The 18,676-nt window shown below is 46.6% G+C and overlaps 1 protein-coding gene across 4 annotated transcripts in view; it reads left to right on the top strand.

Moving 5' to 3' along the window:
• Positions 1–18,676, top strand: part of LOC309331611 (indoleamine 2,3-dioxygenase 2-like) — a 73,873-nt gene that overhangs the window by 5,973 nt on the left and 49,224 nt on the right. For all 4 annotated transcript variants that reach the window (XM_081843939.1, XM_081843937.1, XM_081843938.1 and 1 more), the window contains exons 3-6: positions 608–727; positions 1,722–1,840; positions 2,513–2,527; positions 4,097–4,196. In XM_081843939.1, the coding sequence (XP_081700065.1) occupies positions 608–727; positions 1,722–1,840; positions 2,513–2,527; positions 4,097–4,196 (354 nt within the window). The remainder of the gene's footprint in view (positions 1–607; positions 728–1,721; positions 1,841–2,512; positions 2,528–4,096; positions 4,197–18,676) is intronic.

Genomic DNA, 18,676 nt, shown 5'->3' with positions numbered 1-18,676 from the left:
CTGTATGCCAGCTCCCTCGGCCAATAAAGCAAGATGAGCTCCGCAACCCGTTTTACACAATTATTAAAGGTACAGGAATCTAGTCCTCTTTCCCCCACCAAGTCAATCTACTTTTAAGCAACCTTAGAATCATAGAATCATAGAATCATAGAGTTGGAAGAGACCACAAGGGCCATCGAGGCCCCTGCCAAGCAGGAAACACCATCAGAGTACTCCTGACATATGAGTACTCCTTCTACATGGTTGATAGAATTTAATGTCTGGTTCTAATATGTCCATATATTGCTTCATCTCTTTCAACTTTGTTATTCATTCTTAGATGAATGTGTGGTTTTACTCTATTGAAAATTGTGCAAGAGGACTGACGAGCAGGTTGTCAGTAGTTGGGGATCTGTGGTGTTCAGTAGTTGGGGACTAAGTTAGGACTACAGTAATTTACACATGCAAAACACCACTCAGTGTTGCAGACATCAAGTGATGAATGTGTACATGAATTCTGAGCTAGTGGCTTATGGCACTTACGATGGAAAGAAGCAGCAGTTTCACCAACTACATAACAATATGTTTTTTAAAAAAAGCTTTCTGTAACCTGTAACTGTCTTAACAGATGCCTCTGCTAAGCAGCCAGTATCTCAAAGGACACAGAGAACTGTATCTAGCCCACTTGGTCCTTAGCTACATCACAATGGGCTACGTTTGGCAGGATGGTGAAAAAGGGACTGCAAAGGTACTGTCCATGCCCAATTAGGGATGTTGAAGAATTTGATCTTCCATACATCCCAAACTCATCTGTGGATTGGAAGTTAGGACTAATTCACATCATGCATTTAAAAGGCTATGATGTCACTTTAAACAGTTATGGTTTTCGCCAAAGAATTATGGGAGCTGTAGTTTGTTAAAGGTGGAGAAAATTGTTCAGAGACCCCTGTTCCCTTTCCAGTTCCCAAGGTGGTTTAACAATGAATCCCTATGAAGATAGTGAACTCTGTGACTCCAGGACCTGGGGAAGAGCTCAAAGGAGCACGGTGTCCTCACCAACACTCTCTTTTACCTGGAAGTGGTCAGGTGGGACATGCAAACTGGGAAATTTTTGAGGCTCCACCTGATCTTCTCTGATATTTTGTACAAAGTGAAAAATAGGGTTGATGTTAGAGAGTTGGGTCTTGGAGTCCAGGCAAATGCCCAGGTTTGTCTCCACAAGGAGCTGGCACTGTCCTTTTCCCAGCTGTTCCTGGGTTCAAGGTTCTAGCTGCCCTGAAATATGACATCATTCATATATTAGAGTGGATTTGCGAAGAGCTTTTATTCTCCCACTTCTTCCAACAAGCCTTGATGGGGAGCAACTGTGTAGCTCAGTTTATAGAGTCTGAAAGATGCTACAGTACTGCATGGGTGAGCCTAAGCTGCACAAGCAACCTAGTCACTTGGAGGCAGTAGTAATAATGAAACAATGAATAATTCAACAGCTGTACCCCAGAGTCTGTTGCCACATCATACTGTGATGAGGGTGCAACACTTGGAGCAGGTGTGTCTGGCTGCATGTTGCAGGATTGCTCCAATAACATTGCAAAGGGAACAACACAAGCACATTTAGCCAGAAACACTGTGCAGAAGCCTTGAGGGGCAGCACAACAGTCCAGCATTCTCATGATGACAGGTTTAACTAAACAGCTACATCTTTGGGGGAGCATGAATTGGCTTTTTGTCATTTTGATTTCCAGGTCTTGCCACAAAACCTTGCCATCCCCTTTGTGGAGATTTCTCGGGTGTTAGGATTACCTCCAATCCTGGTTCATGCAGATTTTGTTTTAGTAAACTGGAAGAAAAGGAATCCTTGTGGGTAAGTATAAGAAAGAGGACACCTGGGCCTTAATGGATAGAAAGTTGGTGCTGTCAGCCTGAGCTACACTCCTTAGGTCAACTGACACACACAACTAATATGGCTTCATCAGATGAAGGGTGACCAGATGGACAGAGGACGCAGGCTGGCTCCTGCACCTTCGATAGATGCATTGAAGAAATTTGTGCATGTTTAGCATAACGACACTGTTGGATGTTCCAACTACTGCACAACTTTTTTAAAAAACAGAAAAATAGTATGATTTTAATTTTTTTTCACATTGTCAAGTACACATTACAACATCACAGATTCCTATACCACTATATTGTTTTTGTCTTCAAGTTTGAAAAGTGTCCAGAATGAGGGACACAGAGTACAGAACAATATATTATGTTATTAAGTTATTGTATTTGTACCATTGTACCATTTAAAATATGGATCTGAGACATCTATTTGATAGCACTGTTAATCAAATAAAAATAGCCTGTAACAAATATCATCACATTTGTTTTTGTGCCACTGCTGCAAGCAAGACAGGGCATTTGGGGAGATTTTGGTTTTCGGGGGGGGGGGAGTGCTATTATTTGGACTGGACTTTGCTCAGCAACTGACTTGGATCTTTCTATTTCCTTTCCATGTGTGTTTGCTGTTGATAACCCAATCTGTCAAAAGGCCTCTAGAAATTGAGTAAGTATTCGGGAAATGATGTTTGCCTTTCTCGTTCAAAGTCTGCTGAGGTCACTCTTCAGACTGCTTGAAGTTAAACAGCTGCAACAGTAGTTTATATCTGAATGCTTCTGAGAAATATTCTTTCTGCATTTGTGTCTGTATAGATTTATTACATTTTAATCCCAAGGTGCTCAGGCTGAGTTCTTTTCCATTCATATCCCTAAAACAACCTTGTGAGTTTTGTGATCTGAATCCAGTTCTCTTTGGTTCCAACCCAATGTTTTTTAACATTACAGTACACTGGTAGAAAACAGTTTGTGTTTGGCTATTTTATGGGCACTATGCTCTGCTTAATTTAGTAAGCCAAATTTAATTTTCTAGGTAAGTAAAACCTGTCACCAGACTACAGCTCAGATATAATTTTGTGGTGCAGTATTGTTTCTCCACCAGCATTCTGGTGTTAGCCTTGGGTGGAGGGTTTATTTTTAGTATAAGGTAGATAGAAATCTACAACATTACATAGCTGCAATGTTCCCTTTTGCCACCTCATCCTCTCATTGCTTACACTGACCTCTGCAGTAAAAAAATATCTAGTCCCAGGGTGGGGAACTCACAACCCACAGGCCAAACTTGGTCCAACAGGCCCCCTTTTTGGCCCATGGGGCTGTTCCCCCAAAACCGTGCCCCCTGCCCCTCAGCTGACATCATATATCATGGATAGGCAAACTAAGGCCCGGGGGCTGGATCTGGTCCAGTTGCCTTCTGGATCTGGCCCGTGGACGGTCCGGGAATCACCATGTGGATCAGCGTGGATCTGATCGTTCGGGCTGCGCCAGCGCATGCATTCAGTGGCGCCTCCTCCCACCCTCCTCCTGGCTTCTCCCTGCCCTGCCTAGAGCTGAGAGGAAGGGGGCTGGGCTTTGTTGGTGCCAGCAGCAGCAGCAGCATTAGCACTTGAGCGGCCGCCATTGTAAGCAGGCTCAATTCGGGCTTTGTTGCTGCCAGCTCCTCTCCAGAGCCCTTTTGCGCGCCACTCATTGTCCCACCACTGCCAGCCCCTGTCACTCGCAAAACACGAGTAAGGTAAGCAGCCACGAGGGCTCATCTGGTGCTGTGGAGAAGGGAGGGGAGAGTCAGTTGGGGGGGTTGCTTACCTCAGTAGAACGTGTCCTTTAGCTCTTGCATAGAATGCTGTGTCCTTTTATTTAAAATTCATCTCTGGGTTATTTGTGGGAATTTGTTCTTTTTCTTTCTATTTTTCAAAATATAGTCCAGCCCCCCACAAGTTCTGAGGGACATTGCTGAAAAAGTTTGCTGATCCCTGTCATTTATGATGTCAGGTGTGGGGCAGTTAAGAGTTGAGGTTGTCAAAAACAGGAATGAATTGCCCATGTGTCAGCTGGTTCGTGGAGAGTTCAGTCTTGCTCTGAGGGATGACCCGCCAGTCAATCAACTGATGTGAGGTGGGGTGTCTTGGACAGACATTTCTCTCTACCTTTGACTTTCATAACAGTCTCCCATGCCCTAGCACTTAATATCTAAAATTGTACTGTATTTTCTAGGCTTTCAATTCTGCCTTCCCCACAGGAATCTGGAACCCATCATTTGCTTGCCTGGTGGAGCAAGCCTCAGGGGCTTCATTCTCGTCACTTTTCTGGTTGAGAAAGCTGCCGCACCTGGCATCAAGGTAAGGTCTGTCCCAAATTATTTGGCATCTTTTTATTGGGGTGCCTTATGAGCAGAGATGAAAAAGAAATCTGATTAAGTTAGCATTTGAAGACAAATCTAGCAAATACACACTTTTTTAAATAATATGCAAACCAAAACATAGGTGTTCTTTGTGCACTGTCAGGGAACTGCCATCAGGGCCAGAGGGAGAGAGCGCGCTCCAGAGGGATTCCAGAGAGTGTCCTGGGATTGGGAGAGGCAGCCCATCTTCTGGGGAAGGGAATCAGCGTAGCACCAGTGGAGAAGGCGGGCAGATGGGGGAATCGGTGAGGCGGTCCCATGACTCCTCGCCGGGGACCAGCGGGGAGAGTAAGGGTCCTCCGCTGCCCACACCCTCCTTGCGCAGAAGGCTTCCGCGCAGGGAGAGTAGGAGGAGAGTAGGCGTCAAAGAGCTTCTTTGCTGGAAGAAGTTCAAGAAACGCCCACTGACGGATTCTGCCAGCGATTGAGACAGCCACGGGCGAGTGGCTGTCCGGACAGAAAAGGTTCACTCAGGCAACCCAGTCAGGTGTGGTGCCGGTTTACGTACGAGCAACCCCTAGAACCATTACAGCAATCCGTCAGTCTCTGACGTTGCTTGTGCGCAGCCCCGGAGAGGCAGCACGATGAGCCAAACAGGGACAGCCAGAGAGACGGAGCAACAAGCCATGGTGCAAGGTCTGGTCGAGAGGAACCGAGACCTGGAGCTACCCTGACGGTGCGGCTGGAGGAGAGACAGGCTCAGGATGCACAGGTCAGAACCACCCCCATTGCAAGGAATGTACCGGGGCTGGTACACAAGTTTGGGGGAAAGCCCCAAGACTACAATGCTTTCCGAACGGAAGCTCAGTATGCTTTGGAACTGCAGAAAAATGACTTTGCTGATGATGGGAAGAGGGTGGCTTACATTGTGGGACATCTGCAGGATGGGGCGCGTGAATGGATCAGGCCCCTAATGGCGATGCAGAATGATGCCTTGAAGGACCTTAAGAAATTCTACCAGGCAATGGACGCGATGTTCTCCAGCGAGGTTGAGCAAAGCGTGACACGGCGGGAACTGATGGGGTGCAAGCAGGGGGGCCAGTCCGTCAGAAACTACTGGTCGCGTTTTGCGATGTTAGTCCACAGACTCGGGTGGGATCTGGACTCTGAACCGATACAAATGTTGTTTGAGGCGGGTTTATCCCCTGAAGTGAAAGACGAATTGTCCCGAGCGCCCCGGCCGCGGTCGATGGATGAACTCACAAAGGCTGTGCTTGCGATCGGCGTACACCAGGAAGCGTGGGCTCAGGAGAAGCGGGAGATAAGAGGGGAACGTTTCCATGACAACCGCATTCCTAAGATGCCGAGGGAGCCTTCCCAGGCGGCGGAGCCGATGGAAATTGATGGCGTGTGTGCGCGTGAAGTTTCAAACGCTGTTGAAGGTCAGAAAAGGGAGGGAAAGGAGTGGAAAACTACCAAGAAGTGTTTCCTCTGTCAACGACCGGGACATTTTGCTAAGATCTGCCCTCAACAAAAAACCTGGCAAGGCATGGTGGGGGCTGCAGGCCACGACGAGAAGGGGGAGGAAGGGCAGGTGCAGGGAAACGACAACGCCTGCCTGCCAACCAGCAGGGGCAGCAGCCAGGCCAGTGACCAATAGAAGTGCCCCAGCCTGACCCCCCCCCAAGGCAGCTATAGCCATAGAAGTGGTGCTAGAACTCCCGAATGGGCAACCCGTCAAAGTGAAGGGACTGCTAGATTTGGGCAGCTCGTGTAATTTCTTCAGCAGAGACTTCGCTCTGGAGCACCAACTCCTCCTGTTACCACTAGATTTTCCCTTGCAGGTGACCACCATCGATGGCAGGGAACTTCTGGGAGGGGAGGTGACACACCAGACACCGCCAATGCGAATGAGGGTCTCCAGGCACACGGAAACCATTGCCTTTCACGTGGCCATGCTGGCAGGACCCCCAATAATACTGGGAATGAGCTGGCTGGCAATACATGATCCAGTAGTGTCATGGCATCAGCAGTCAGTCACCTTTGGGTCAGCTTACTGCTTAGAACACTGTCTGGGAGGGAAGGAACCAAGAATGACGGTGGCCAGGGTGGCTGGGCTGGCCTTGGAACAAAAAGGGGAGGTGCCACCACAATATGCTGACTTGAAGGAGGTCTTCAGCGAGAGGGAGGCAGATAGACTACCCCCCCCCACAGGCCCTTTGACTGCCAAATCAACCTACTCCCAGGGGCTCAGTTGCCGGTGGGTAAGCTGTATGCCATGTCCGACCGGGAGATGCAGGAGTTGTGGCAGTTTATTGACAAGAACCTGAAGAGAGGGTTCATAAGGGAATCAAAGGCGGTGGGAGGCAGTCCAGTGTTCTTTGTGGACAAAAAAGAGACTAATCAACCCAGACTAGTCGTGGATTACCGGGCCCTGAACCTGGTGTTGGAACCCGTGACTTTCCCAATGCCCAGGATTGACGACATTTTAACACGGGTGAGGCAGGGGAAGATTTTTACCAAGCTGGACCTCAGGGGAGCATACAATTTGATTAGGATAAGGGAGGGGGACGAATGGAAAACAACCATGTTCACCCCCCTGGGGGCTTTTGAGTACTTAGTCATGCCATTTGGATTACAATCGGGGTCCGCCTGCTTTCAAGCATTCATGCACCACGTGTTGGGGCCCCTGCTGTACAAGAATTGCGTAGCCTTTTTGGATGACGTCTTAATCTATTCGGACAATGAGAAGCAACACGTCAGAGATGTCAGGGAGGTGCTACAGAGATTGCAGAAGCATCAGTTGTGGGTCAAGCTGGAAAAATGCCAATTCCACACCAGGGAGGTCGAGTTTCTGGGGTACAAGTTGTCAGACAAAGGCCTAGCTATGGACCCAGGCAAAGTGAAGGCAGTGCTGGAATGGAAAGCCCCCCAAAACCGAAAGGATGTGCAGAGGTTCCTAGGCTTCAGCAACTTCTACAGGAAGTTCATAAAGAACTTCACTCACTTGACAGCGCCCATAACGGATTGTCTTAGTAGCAAAAAGAAGTTCGCGTGGACAGAGTGCACAGCAATCCTTTGAAAGGCTGAAGAAGGCATTCGCCTCGGAAGAGCAGCTCCTGCACGTGGATCTGGAAAAGCCCATGAGACTGGAGACAGATGCGTCCGACCGAGCCATTGGAGCGGTCCTTTTGCAGCCTGGGGCCAAGCAGAGCTGGAAGCCGTGTGCCTTTTTCTCAAGGTAGCTGAGCAAGTCAGAGCAAAACTACACAGTGTATGACCGAGAACTGCTTGCGATCTATGTGGCGTTTCGGCAATGGAGACATCTATTGATAGGGGCACGGCACAAGATCCAGGTCCGAACTGACCACAAGAACTTGGAATACTGGCGGACAGCGCAAGTGCTCAACCAGAGACAGATTCGATGGGCCCAGGAGTTCGCCAAGTTTTCCTTCGAGATCGGATATGTGCCGGGAGAGGAAAACGTAAGAGCAGATGCTCTCTCCCGGAAACCGGAGTACATGGAAGGAGAGGGACCACCAGAGACCCGACACGTGTTTCCTGAGGACCGGTGGGTGTGTGGGGGGGGAGCGTTGGTTGGGAAACGAGAACTGGCAGGGCTTACTAGAGACGATGCGTTCACTCAGTCAAAAATCAGGGAACTCCGAGACGGAAGGGAAGACAATGGAGGGTTTGAGGAAAAGGAAGGACTACTGTACTATAAGGGGGCACTGTATGTACCAGGGGAGACCTTGAGGGGGAAGGTACTTAAACAACTCCACGACAACCCAACAGCTGGGCACTTTGGACAGCACAAGACCATGCTGCTTGTCACCAGGCAGTTCTGGTGGCCAAAGGTGAGGGAAGACGTACGAGAATATGTACGAGGGTGCGACCGATGCCAGAGGGCAAAGGGGGAGAGGGCTGCCCCTGCAGGGTTACTGGAACCCTACACCGGGAAGGCCCTGGGAGGTGGTGTCCATTGATTTTATGACAGATTTGCCCAAGTCAAGGGGGAAGACAGCAGTCATGGTAGTAGTCGATCTACTGACAAAAATGTGCCATTTCATAGCTTGCGCACATGCGGCAACGGCAGAGGAGACAGCCAGGCTGTTTGTGGATCACATTTTAAGACTGCATGGGGCTCCCTTGAGGGTAATCTCGGATCGCGGGAAACAATTTACTTCCCGGTTCTGGAGGAAGCTCATGAGCTTGCTACAGGTCGAGGTGAGTTTCTCGACGGCGAGGCACCCAGAGACCAACGGACAAGCAGAAAGAGCGAATGGTATACTCCAGCAATACCTATGCTGCTACGTCAGCGAGAGACAGAACGACTGGGTAGAGAAATTAGCTTTGGCTGAATTTGCGTACAATAATGCTGAACATGTGTCCACGGGAATGAGCCCTTTCATGGCCAATTATGGGTGTCACCCCAGGGCCTTCCCGGGGAGGGGGGAGGAAGGATGGAGTGTACCTGTGGCTGAGCAATTTGTGGTGGAAATGGAGGCCTTGCACCAGCAACTCAGGATGAACTTGGAGCGGACCAAGGAAGTTTACAAGAGGCAGGCGGACAAGCACCGTTGGGAGGGGGAGGCCATACGGGTGGGAGACCGGGTGTGGTTGTCAACCCAAGGGTTACCCCTAAAGGGAGGGTGCAAGAAGTTGCAGCCGAGGCGGCTGGGGCCTTTTGAGGTAATACAGCAGGTGAACCCAGTGGCATTCAAACTCAAGTTGCCTGACAGCATGAAGATACATCCGGTGTTCCATAGGTCCCTACTTTCACCGTACAGGGAGGGGCGGGAATTTCCTGGGTGGGAGGGAGGAGTCACCACCCACCCGCGGGTAGAGGAGAGGGAACACTGTAACCAAGCCACGGAAATACTCGATTCAAGGTGGCGAGGTCGCCAGGTGGAGTACTTGGTAGCTTGGGAGGGAGAACCCAGGTCGGAAAACACGTGGGTCCCCGCTGAATCAATCAATGACGGGTATCTGGTGGAAGAATTCCACAGTTTGTTCCCGGATAAGCCAAAACCACTAGCTAGATTCTGGGAGGAAGAATTTGGACCCACAGACGACGAAGGGGACTTTGTGGGTTTTCCTGCCTCCGAAGAGGAGGGAGGGGAGATGTCAGAGGGAGAAGAATCAGACTGGGAGGTTCAACCTGCGGGAGGAGATCTGAGCGGATGGGAGGCTGGTTTTGTTTTTTTAAAAAAATATATAATATTTATTAAGAGTTTAAAGATTACAATAAGAAAAAGAATTAAACAAATCAATATAATACAATACCAAAACAAAAACAAAAACAAAAACAAAAACACTGCATAAAACATTGAATTAACAAAACAAAACAAGAACAATTAAAAACACTTCCAATATTTTCAATCTTATCTTTCATTCACTTGTTTCATTGACTTCCTCACGCCTCCCTTTTTGTATTCCACTTCAATTAACTGTTTCAGCAATTCCTTTCCATCTTCCTGTTTTCTGTCCTGTAATTAATCTTAACATATTCTAACCTTGTTTTTTTCCCTTTAATACATTAACAATCTATCTGTACCTAATTCCTTATAACATTTCTGCCAAAGCCATATAACTTCATTCCACCATTTTTCTAAAGCTCATTAATTTTACAATATTTCTGTAAATAATCTTTAAATTTTTTCCAATCTTCTTCCACCGACTCTTCTCCCTGGTCTCGGATTCTGCCAGTCATTTCCGCCAATTCCATATAGTCCATCAACTTCATCTGCCATTCTTCCCGGGTGGGTAAATCTTGTGTCTTCCAATACTTCGCGATGAGTATTCTTGCTGCTGTTGTTGCATTGGCCAACCATGCCCAGGAGAAAGGCCTCTGGTTTCTTCAGGAAGGTATATTTAAATACCTTTTTCATTTCATTATAAATCATCTCCCAGAATGTCTTAATCCTTGGGCATGTCCACCAAAGGTGAAAGAATGTACCTTCAGTCTCATTACATTTCCAACATTTATTTTCGGGCAAATGGTAAATTTTTGCACGCTTGACTGGGGTCATGTACCACCTGTAAATCATTTTCATTAAATTCTCTCTTAGGGCATTACATGCCCTAAATTTCATACCTGTGGTCCATAACTGTTCCCAGTCAGCCATCATTATGTTATGTCCAACATCTTGTGCCCATTTAATCATAGCAGATTTCACCGTTTCATCCTGAGTGTTCCATTTCAACAGCAAGTTATACATTCTTGACGAATTATTAATTTTGGGATCTAACAATTCTGTTTCCAATTTTGATTTTTCCACCTGGAAGCCAACTTTTTTATCCAAGTTATATGCCTCCATTATTTGGTAATAATGGTGCCAATCTCGCACTTTGTTTTTTAATTTTTCAAAGCTCTGCAGTTTTACTCTGTCACCATCTTGTTCCAAAATTTCCCAATATTTCGGCCATTTGGCCTCCATATTAAGTTTTTTCTGTGCCTTCGCTTCCATTGGTGACAACCATCTTGGGGTTTTATTTTCTAACAAATCCTTATATCTTATCCAAACATTGAACAGTGCTTTTCTAACAATATGGTTTTTAAACCTTTATGTGCTTTTACCTTATCATACAACAAATATGCATGCCAACCGAATACATTGTTAAAACCTTCTAAATCCAGCACATCAGTGTTTTCAAGAAGCAGCCATTCTTTCAGCCAGCAAAAAGCAGATGATTCATAGTAAAGTTTAAGGTCTGGCAGGGCAAATCCACCTCTTTCTTTAGCATCAGTTAATATTTTAAATTTTATTCGAGGCTTCTTGCCCTGCCAGACAAATCTGGAAATATCTCTCTGCCACTTCTTGAAACAGTCCATCTTGTCCGAAATTTGCAAAGTTTGAAACAAAAACAACATCCTTGGCAATTCATTCATTTTTATCGCAGCAATTCGACCTAGCAATGATAACTTCAAATTTGACCATATTTCTATGTCCTTTTTCACTTCAATGCAACATTTTTCATAGTTATCCTTAAACAAGTTCACATTCTTAGCAGTCATGTTAACCCCTAAATATCTCACTTTCTTAACCAATATTAATCCTGTCTCCTCCTGGAACTTCTCTCTCTCATTCAGTTAAATTTTTCTCTAAGACCTTAGTTTTCATTTTATTCAACTTAAAACCTGCTACCTGTCCAAATTCTTGAATCAATTCCAGTACCCTTTTGGTACTAGATTCTGGCTCCTGTAAAGTCAATACTAAGTCATTAGCAAATGCTTTCAGTTTGTACTGTTTACCTCCCACTTGTATACCTTTAACCAATTGGTCCTTTCTAATCATATTTAGCAGAACCTCCAGGACCGATATAAAAAGCAATGGAGAGATTGGGCAGTCTTGTCGTGTTCCTTTCTCAATCTTAAACTCTTCTGTAACTACATTGTTCACAATTAATTTTGCCTTTTGTTCTGAGTAAATTGCACCTATACCATTTTCCATTTCTTTCTGCTTCTCCTGTGTATAAAGTTGTTTAAAATACCTCTGGAAACACTTCCTAATCTCCACTGGATTCAGTATATTTTTTCCTTCCACTTCCAAATTCGTTATAGTGTTAAGTTTTTGTCTTTTTTTCATTTGCCAAGCCAGCAATTTCCCGCACTTATTTGCCGATTCAAATGTCTTTTGTCTCTTCTGTTTGATCTTCCATTCTATTTCCTGATTCATCAATTTCATATATTGTACTTGATATAGCTTTATCTCTCTCAGGATCTCCTGTGATTTTGGTTTTGCTCTCAGTTTCTTCTCTCCTACCTCTATTTTCTCCAGGATTTTATCCTTTTTTTCATTTTGAATTCTCTTCTTAATTGCATTCTCATAACCGCTTTACTTGTGTCCCAGATTACTCTTTTTTCCACTGTAGTATTCATATTTATCTCAAAGTAGTCTCTCAAGGTTTTTTGGGCCTTCTTGGTCACTTCTTCATTCCTAAGCAAAGTATCATTCATCCTCCATCTAAAGGAACCAATTGGCGTCAATTTCATTTCCATCTTCACGGGATGATGATCAGAACAAGTTTTGGGGCATATCTCCACCTTGCTAGTCTTCGGAACCAGACTTCTGGTTATCCAAATTTGGTCAATTCTTGTCCATGTCATTTTAGCCTCAGAGAAGAAAGTTCCCTCTCTTTCCAAATTCTTCGTTCTCCAAATATCAACCATATTTTCAGTCATGTCAAAGAAGGTGACATGAGGTGATTAGCTGTGGGAGGAGCTTATCAGAGCTTGCAGGGCAGTGGCGTGCGCCGCAGTTTGATCCATCTCTTAGATTTAGGGGGCAGGGTTTCTGTTGAGGTAGGTCTGTTGATCTATCTTTAGATTTAGGGGAGCTAGTCTCAAACGTTTGTTGGGGGAGACCTAGGGGTTTTTGGGGTGGGAGTTATTTGTCCTGTCTGCACGCTTCTTATGATCTAGGACTGCTGTAGCCACCCCCAACGACACGTTCTCAAGATGGAGAGTGAGGGAACAGCTGCAGTCGCCTGCGGTTCCTGCACAATGTTTGCCATCTTTACCTGCAGCAATTGCATGTTGATTGCCCTCTTAAAAGACAAAGTCCAGCAACTGGAGGAACGTGTAGCTACGCTCCAAAGAATTAGAGAGCTGGAGCTCTTCTTGGAAGCAACAGAGCACACCGTCTCCACCAAGGAGGAGACAGGGGACTCCCCTGAGAAGGAGGCTAGTTCACCAACACAGGAGATAGAGTGACTCAAAGAAGTAGGAGGCCCAGGGTTCGCTCTGATTGTTTAGAAATACACAATCGCTTTGAGGTCCTCTCCCCTAGCATGGAAGACGAAGAGCAGACTCCATTTGAGGATCTCTCCCTCATTACAGTCGATCAGGTATATGAGGACGAGCAGCAAAGTCAGTCCTCAGGGAATGTGCAGGCGACCTTGGAATGGACAGCTCACGGAAGAACCCCGACCAAACCTAAGAGGAGGTGTGTAGTGGTGATAGGGGATTCCCTACTGAGGGGAACAGAAGCAGTGATCTGTGGGCCTGACAAGATGTCTCGGGAAGTGTGCTGTCTCCCCGGGGCTAAGATCCAAGATGTAACTGAACGACTGCAAGGAATCATAAAACCCACTGACAAATACCCCTTCCTCTTGGTTCATGTGGGAACCAATGACACTGCAAGCAATAGCCTCCAGAAGATCAAAAGAGACTATGAGGCTCTGGGCAGGAAATTGAAGCAATTAAATGCACAAATTGTCATCTCATCTGTCCTCCCAGTTGAACGACGTGGCCCAGGGAGAGAGAGAAAAATAGTGGAAGTGAACAGCTGGCTTCGCAAATGGTGTAAACAGGAACGGTTTGGATTCTTAGATCACGGACTGCAGTTTCTTGAAGATGGACTTCTGGCAAGCGATGGGCTGCACCTCATAACGGTTGGGAGGAATGTTTTTGCCAAAAATCTCAGAAACCTCATCAGGAGGGCTTTAAACTGACTAATGTGGGGGAGGGAGACAGTGCTCCTGAAGGTAGGAGTCTATCAATTGATGAAGATGATCATCCAAATGTCATAGACCAAATGGAGCAAACAGCACGCAGACCTAGTGGTGGGAGGAAAAAATCCTTAAATAAGAGACACAGGGGAATGATTAATGGACTTCAATGTCTGTACACTAATGCGCAAAGCATGGGAAATAAACAAGATGAGCTTGAGCTCTTGGTACAGCAAACTAAATATGACATAATAGGCATCACTGAAACCTGGTGGGATAAGTCCCACGACTGGAATGTAATAATGGAGGGATACAATCTATTTCAGAGAAACAGACCAGACAAGAAAGGAGGAGGAGTGGCGTTATATGTCAGGGATGTGTATACCTGTGAAGAGATCCAAGATTTAGAACCTCAAAGCCAAAGTGAGAGCATTTGGGTCAAAATGAAGGGAGAGACGAATAACAGGGACCTCATTGTGGGAGTTTACTATAGATCCCCAAGCCAAACGGAGGACATAGATGATGCCTTCCTGGAACAGATGGCCAAGCATGCAAAAGGAAGGGAGATAGTAGTAATGGGGGACTTCAATTACCCGGATATTTGCTGGATGTCAAACTCAGCTAAGAGCATAAGGTCAAACAGATTCCTCACTGGCCTTGCAGACAACTTCGTTGTCCAGAAAGTGGGAGAAGCAACAAGAGGAACAGCCATTTTAGATCTGGTCCTAACCAATGTTGATGACCTGGTTAGTGGGGTAGAAGTGGAAGGATCATTAGGCGCGAGTGATCATGCTCTTCTGAAGTTTACTATACAGCGGAAAGGAGCAGCCAAGCATACTAGGACTCAATTTCTTGACTTTAAGAAAGCCGACTTCATAAAACTTAGGGAAGTGCTGGCTGAAATCCCATGGACAGTAATACTAAAAGGAAAGGGAGTTCATGATGGCTGGGAGTTTGTTAAGAGGGAGATAGTAAAAGCACAACTTCAGGCAATACCAATGAGACGGAAACATGGAAGGTGCCTAAAGAAGCCAGGGTGGCTATCTAAAGAACTTTTAACTGAGTTCTTACTCTCTCTTCTTTAGTTCGGAGGGTGATCAAACGGTCTCTTATTCTATTCTTCTCTTTCTTCCCCCCTCTTCCAAGTCTGAAGGCACTCACAATTCTGAACTCCTCTTGCTCCAAGTCCAAGTCCCAAAAATCAGCAAATTCCTGCGTGAGAAAATCTATCAAACTATCCTTCTCCAGTTCAGGTACCGCCCTAATCCTCAGATTTGTCTGTTTTTCTTTGAGCTCAATCATAGAAAGCGTCAGCTTGTGGTCATCAAGTTGCCTCTGTAGATCTGGGACTCTCTCTGCCTCCAGTTGTGTTACTTTGCCTTCTACAGCAGCAACTTTTTCCCTGGCTTCCTCTGCGGTCTGTCGAATCAAAGTAGATTCCTGTATCAATTTCTGGATAGTTTCTGTGTTAGTATTCACCTTTTGTCCCAAATTATTTATACTTTCTGTATTTAAATCAATTTCAATAGTTGCAGCATCCACTTTTGCATTTGTCGCATCTGCTTTCTTGTTAAGCTGTTCCAATGCGTCATTTATCTTGCCCAATGCAGCCGCTAAAGCTTCTTCTGTTGACATTCCTCTTGATTTAGAATGTACTGGTACAGCCGCTGAGGAAGCGGAAGGACCTGATGTTGAAGCGGTTGCTGCCAGGTCTTCCCAGACCTTGTTGTTTTTTCTGGGATTGACTGGTCTATTTTTCCCTTTCCATCTGCCATAACACTTAAAAAATTCAAGGTCAGTCCCACAGTCCCGCAGTTTTTATCTTGCAGCTGGGAATTCCCTGATCCAGCTCTTGTGACAGTTTCAAAAACTTCCTCTAGAGGGAGTTGCTATTTGTAACAGTCTGTAATGTCCCCTTTTAAAATGCAGTTCAAACAGTAAAGTTAGTTTCAATTTTCAGTTACTTTTAAAAATCAGACGGTGTGATGGCCTGGGAATCCGATTCAGAGGCTGAACCGGAGGAATCCCAGCCTGCACAGGAGTCCCTGCCTCCAGGGCCGGCTGGGCTGGGGCAGGGCCTTGATTCTGAAGCGCCTGCACCTGTGTCGGATCCTCAGGAGCAGGCACCAGGTGAATCCACTCTGGCTCCGGAGGTGGTTGAGGACTCAGTACCTACAGGTGAGTCTCCCCCTGGGTCCAGTAACACTTCAGCCTCTCCTGAACTGCAGAGGCTCAGGGCAGAGAGGCGAAGGGAACTGGTTTCTCCCAGGAGGAGTGCTCGCCTTAAGGCCAGGAGAGGCGGGTCTCCTGGGGGCCGGGACTGCCCCTGGCCTCAGAGAAGATAAAGGCCAGTCAGCCCGGTCCCAGGTTGTGGGAGCAACGTCGTTGAAGAGCTGTTTCAACCAGCATCCAGTCCTGTTCCCCCGAGTTCCTGTCCTTGCCCGGCTTCTCACTGTGGACCCCGCTTTGCCCGTGGAGGACTGTCTGCCGACCCTCAACTCAGGTCCTGGACCTCGCCCCATGGTAACCTCCCCCCTGGACCAGCACAGACAGAGACAGTCCAAACAATGTATCTCTCTTATTTGGCAAGCTATCAATGAACGTTCTATTCACAGTGAATAAACATTTCAAAGCACGTCAATCTTACTGGCAGCCCGTTTCCAGGTTCAGAGTGGTGGTATTTTAACTTCCTTCACTCTCTCCTGCAGGCATGTACAATCCAACACTTCCCCCCTCTTCTCCTGCTTCCAAGGGGGGGGGGTTGATATTTTTTACTGATGGAAATTTAGTCCTTTACAGTAGACTTTCCAAGACTTTAGCTTGCAGCCTCTTTGCTTCAGTCTATTTACAAAAGGGGAAGGCGGACTTCCTGTTTTGAACCTCCCCTGTTCGATGCCAAATTAAGACGTTTAAAAATCCAATTCTTCACTCTACTCACGGGTAGGTGCTTTGAAATCAAATTCTCCACAGGAAGTCAGCGCTCTCCGGCAACAGCTATTTCGCTCCGTGAAAAAAGCAGTCGATTCAAAGCATCGCGCCGCTCACCCTACGTCACTCCGGATCCCCGAAACCGGGTTTCCCTGCGAGTAAGGGAGGCGCAAAAGGTGCCAGCCGAATGCCACGTTCACAGGCTTCACCCGCCTGTGATTTATAGTGGGTCTCCGCCTTCGCCGTGGCGGCCAGACCCAGATTTCCACGAAGCAAATTCCTCCCGGTCAGAGGAATTCCGCCATTGCTGGTGGCGCTAACCCGGAAGTCCTGGGGAGGCTGGTTTTGAATCCTCAGAGGATGATGACAGCTCCTTCAGGGGATTCCCTGCATCGTCGGCCAAGGAGAGAGAGGAGGTTGTATCGGAAAATCGCGCCGGGGGTGGAGGGGGTCCTGGGGAGGAGGTGGATGTCAGGTAACTGCCATCAGGGCCAGAGGGAGGGAGCGCGCTCCAGAGGGACTCCAGAGAGTGTCCCGGGATGGGGAGAGGCAGCCCATCTTCTGGGGAAGGGAATCAGTGTAGCACCAGTGGAGAAGGGGGGCAGATGGGGGAATCGGCCAGGCGGTCCCATGACTCCTCGCCGGGGACCAGCGGGGAGAGTAAGGGTCCTCCGCTGCCCAAACCCTCCTTGCGCAGAAGGCTTCCACGCAGGGAGAGTAGGCGGAGACTAGGCGTCAAAGAGCTTCTTTGCTGGAAGAAGTTCAAGAAACACCCACTGACGGATTCTGCCAGTGATTGAGACAGCCATGGGCGAGTGGCTGTCTGGACAGAAAAGGTTCACTCAGGCAACCCAGCCAGGTGGGTTTACGCACGAGCAACCCCTAAAACCATTACACGCACACTTCTTTGAATTTTGTAATGCACTTCTCCAGTCAAACAATGTTTATAAAAATGCATTAAAGTATGTTTCTTAGGAGATATTAGCACCAGAATGCTGAAGAATTTTCATGAGCTTTTTTTAAAAAAACACACACCAAGAAATCTTCATTGCGATACAAAGACAAAACTGTTGCAAAATCTTTCCTGGGGCTTTTATGGTATCCCATGCAGCGATATTCCTTCTTAATTGCAGAAGTCTTGGGAGTGTCAGTCACCTGCCTGTCCTCAAACTTGCCTCTGTTTTAAAAATGCAGTGGTACCTCAGGTTAATAACTTAATTCATTCCAGAGATCCGTTCTAAACCTGAAAATGTTCTTAACCTGAGGTACCACTTAAGCTAATGGGGCCTCCCACTGCCGCTGCACCGCCGCGTGATTTCTGTTCTCATCCTGAAGCAAAGTTCTTAACCCGAGGTACTATTTCTGGGTCAGCGGAGGCTGTAACCTGAAGCATCTGTAACCCGAGGTACCACTGTATATTTTTATTAAAAATTTCTTGGTTTACACATGTGCAATGTCTGATTTTTTTAAAGTTACGTTTTCTACAAATCAGTTTCATTTGTTTAGACATTAGTGTTATGTTAGGAAGAAAAGGGGGAGGGGGAATGGTGAGTGGGGTGGGGTCGGGTGGCAATGCTTCTATTCTTAGTGTATGTGTGGGGTTTTGTGTCAGCATCACTTGTGTGGGTTCTCTTTACTATTTGCTTGTATTCCTTTGGTGGTGAGAGAGTTGGCCTACAGTTGGTTGGTTGTAGTGAAATTTGTTTTTGTGTGTGAGGTGTGTGTGTGTTTTTGGATCAGGTTAGCCAGATTGATTTGAATGCTGTTGGCGGATTCTTGTTCTCTTGTTGGGCTGTGTATGTGATAAAGGGGAACCAAACCAGGGTGAAGGTGTCTTCTTCTATTTGTCCCCATGTCAGTTTCAGTTTATTGGTTAGTTTTTCTAGTAAGCCTGTTTCCCATACTATTTGATACCATTGGTCTATGCAGTGTCTAGCTATGATGCTTCTGGCTGCTGAGAGTAGGTGTGTTATAAGCTCTATATAATGCAAGTGGTCATTATGATCTTGTAGGGCCAGTTTGGGGGTGAGTTCTAATACCTGTTTAGCTATTTTGCATATCTCTTGCAGGACTGCTGTCCAGAAAGGTTGGATTTTA

This window comes from Podarcis erhardii (assembly GCF_964252035.2).
Source record: "Podarcis erhardii genome assembly, chromosome: 16".
In the NCBI taxonomy this organism is placed as follows: Eukaryota; Metazoa; Chordata; class Lepidosauria; order Squamata; family Lacertidae; genus Podarcis; species Podarcis erhardii.
This window is presented reverse-complemented; position numbering and strand designations above follow the sequence as displayed.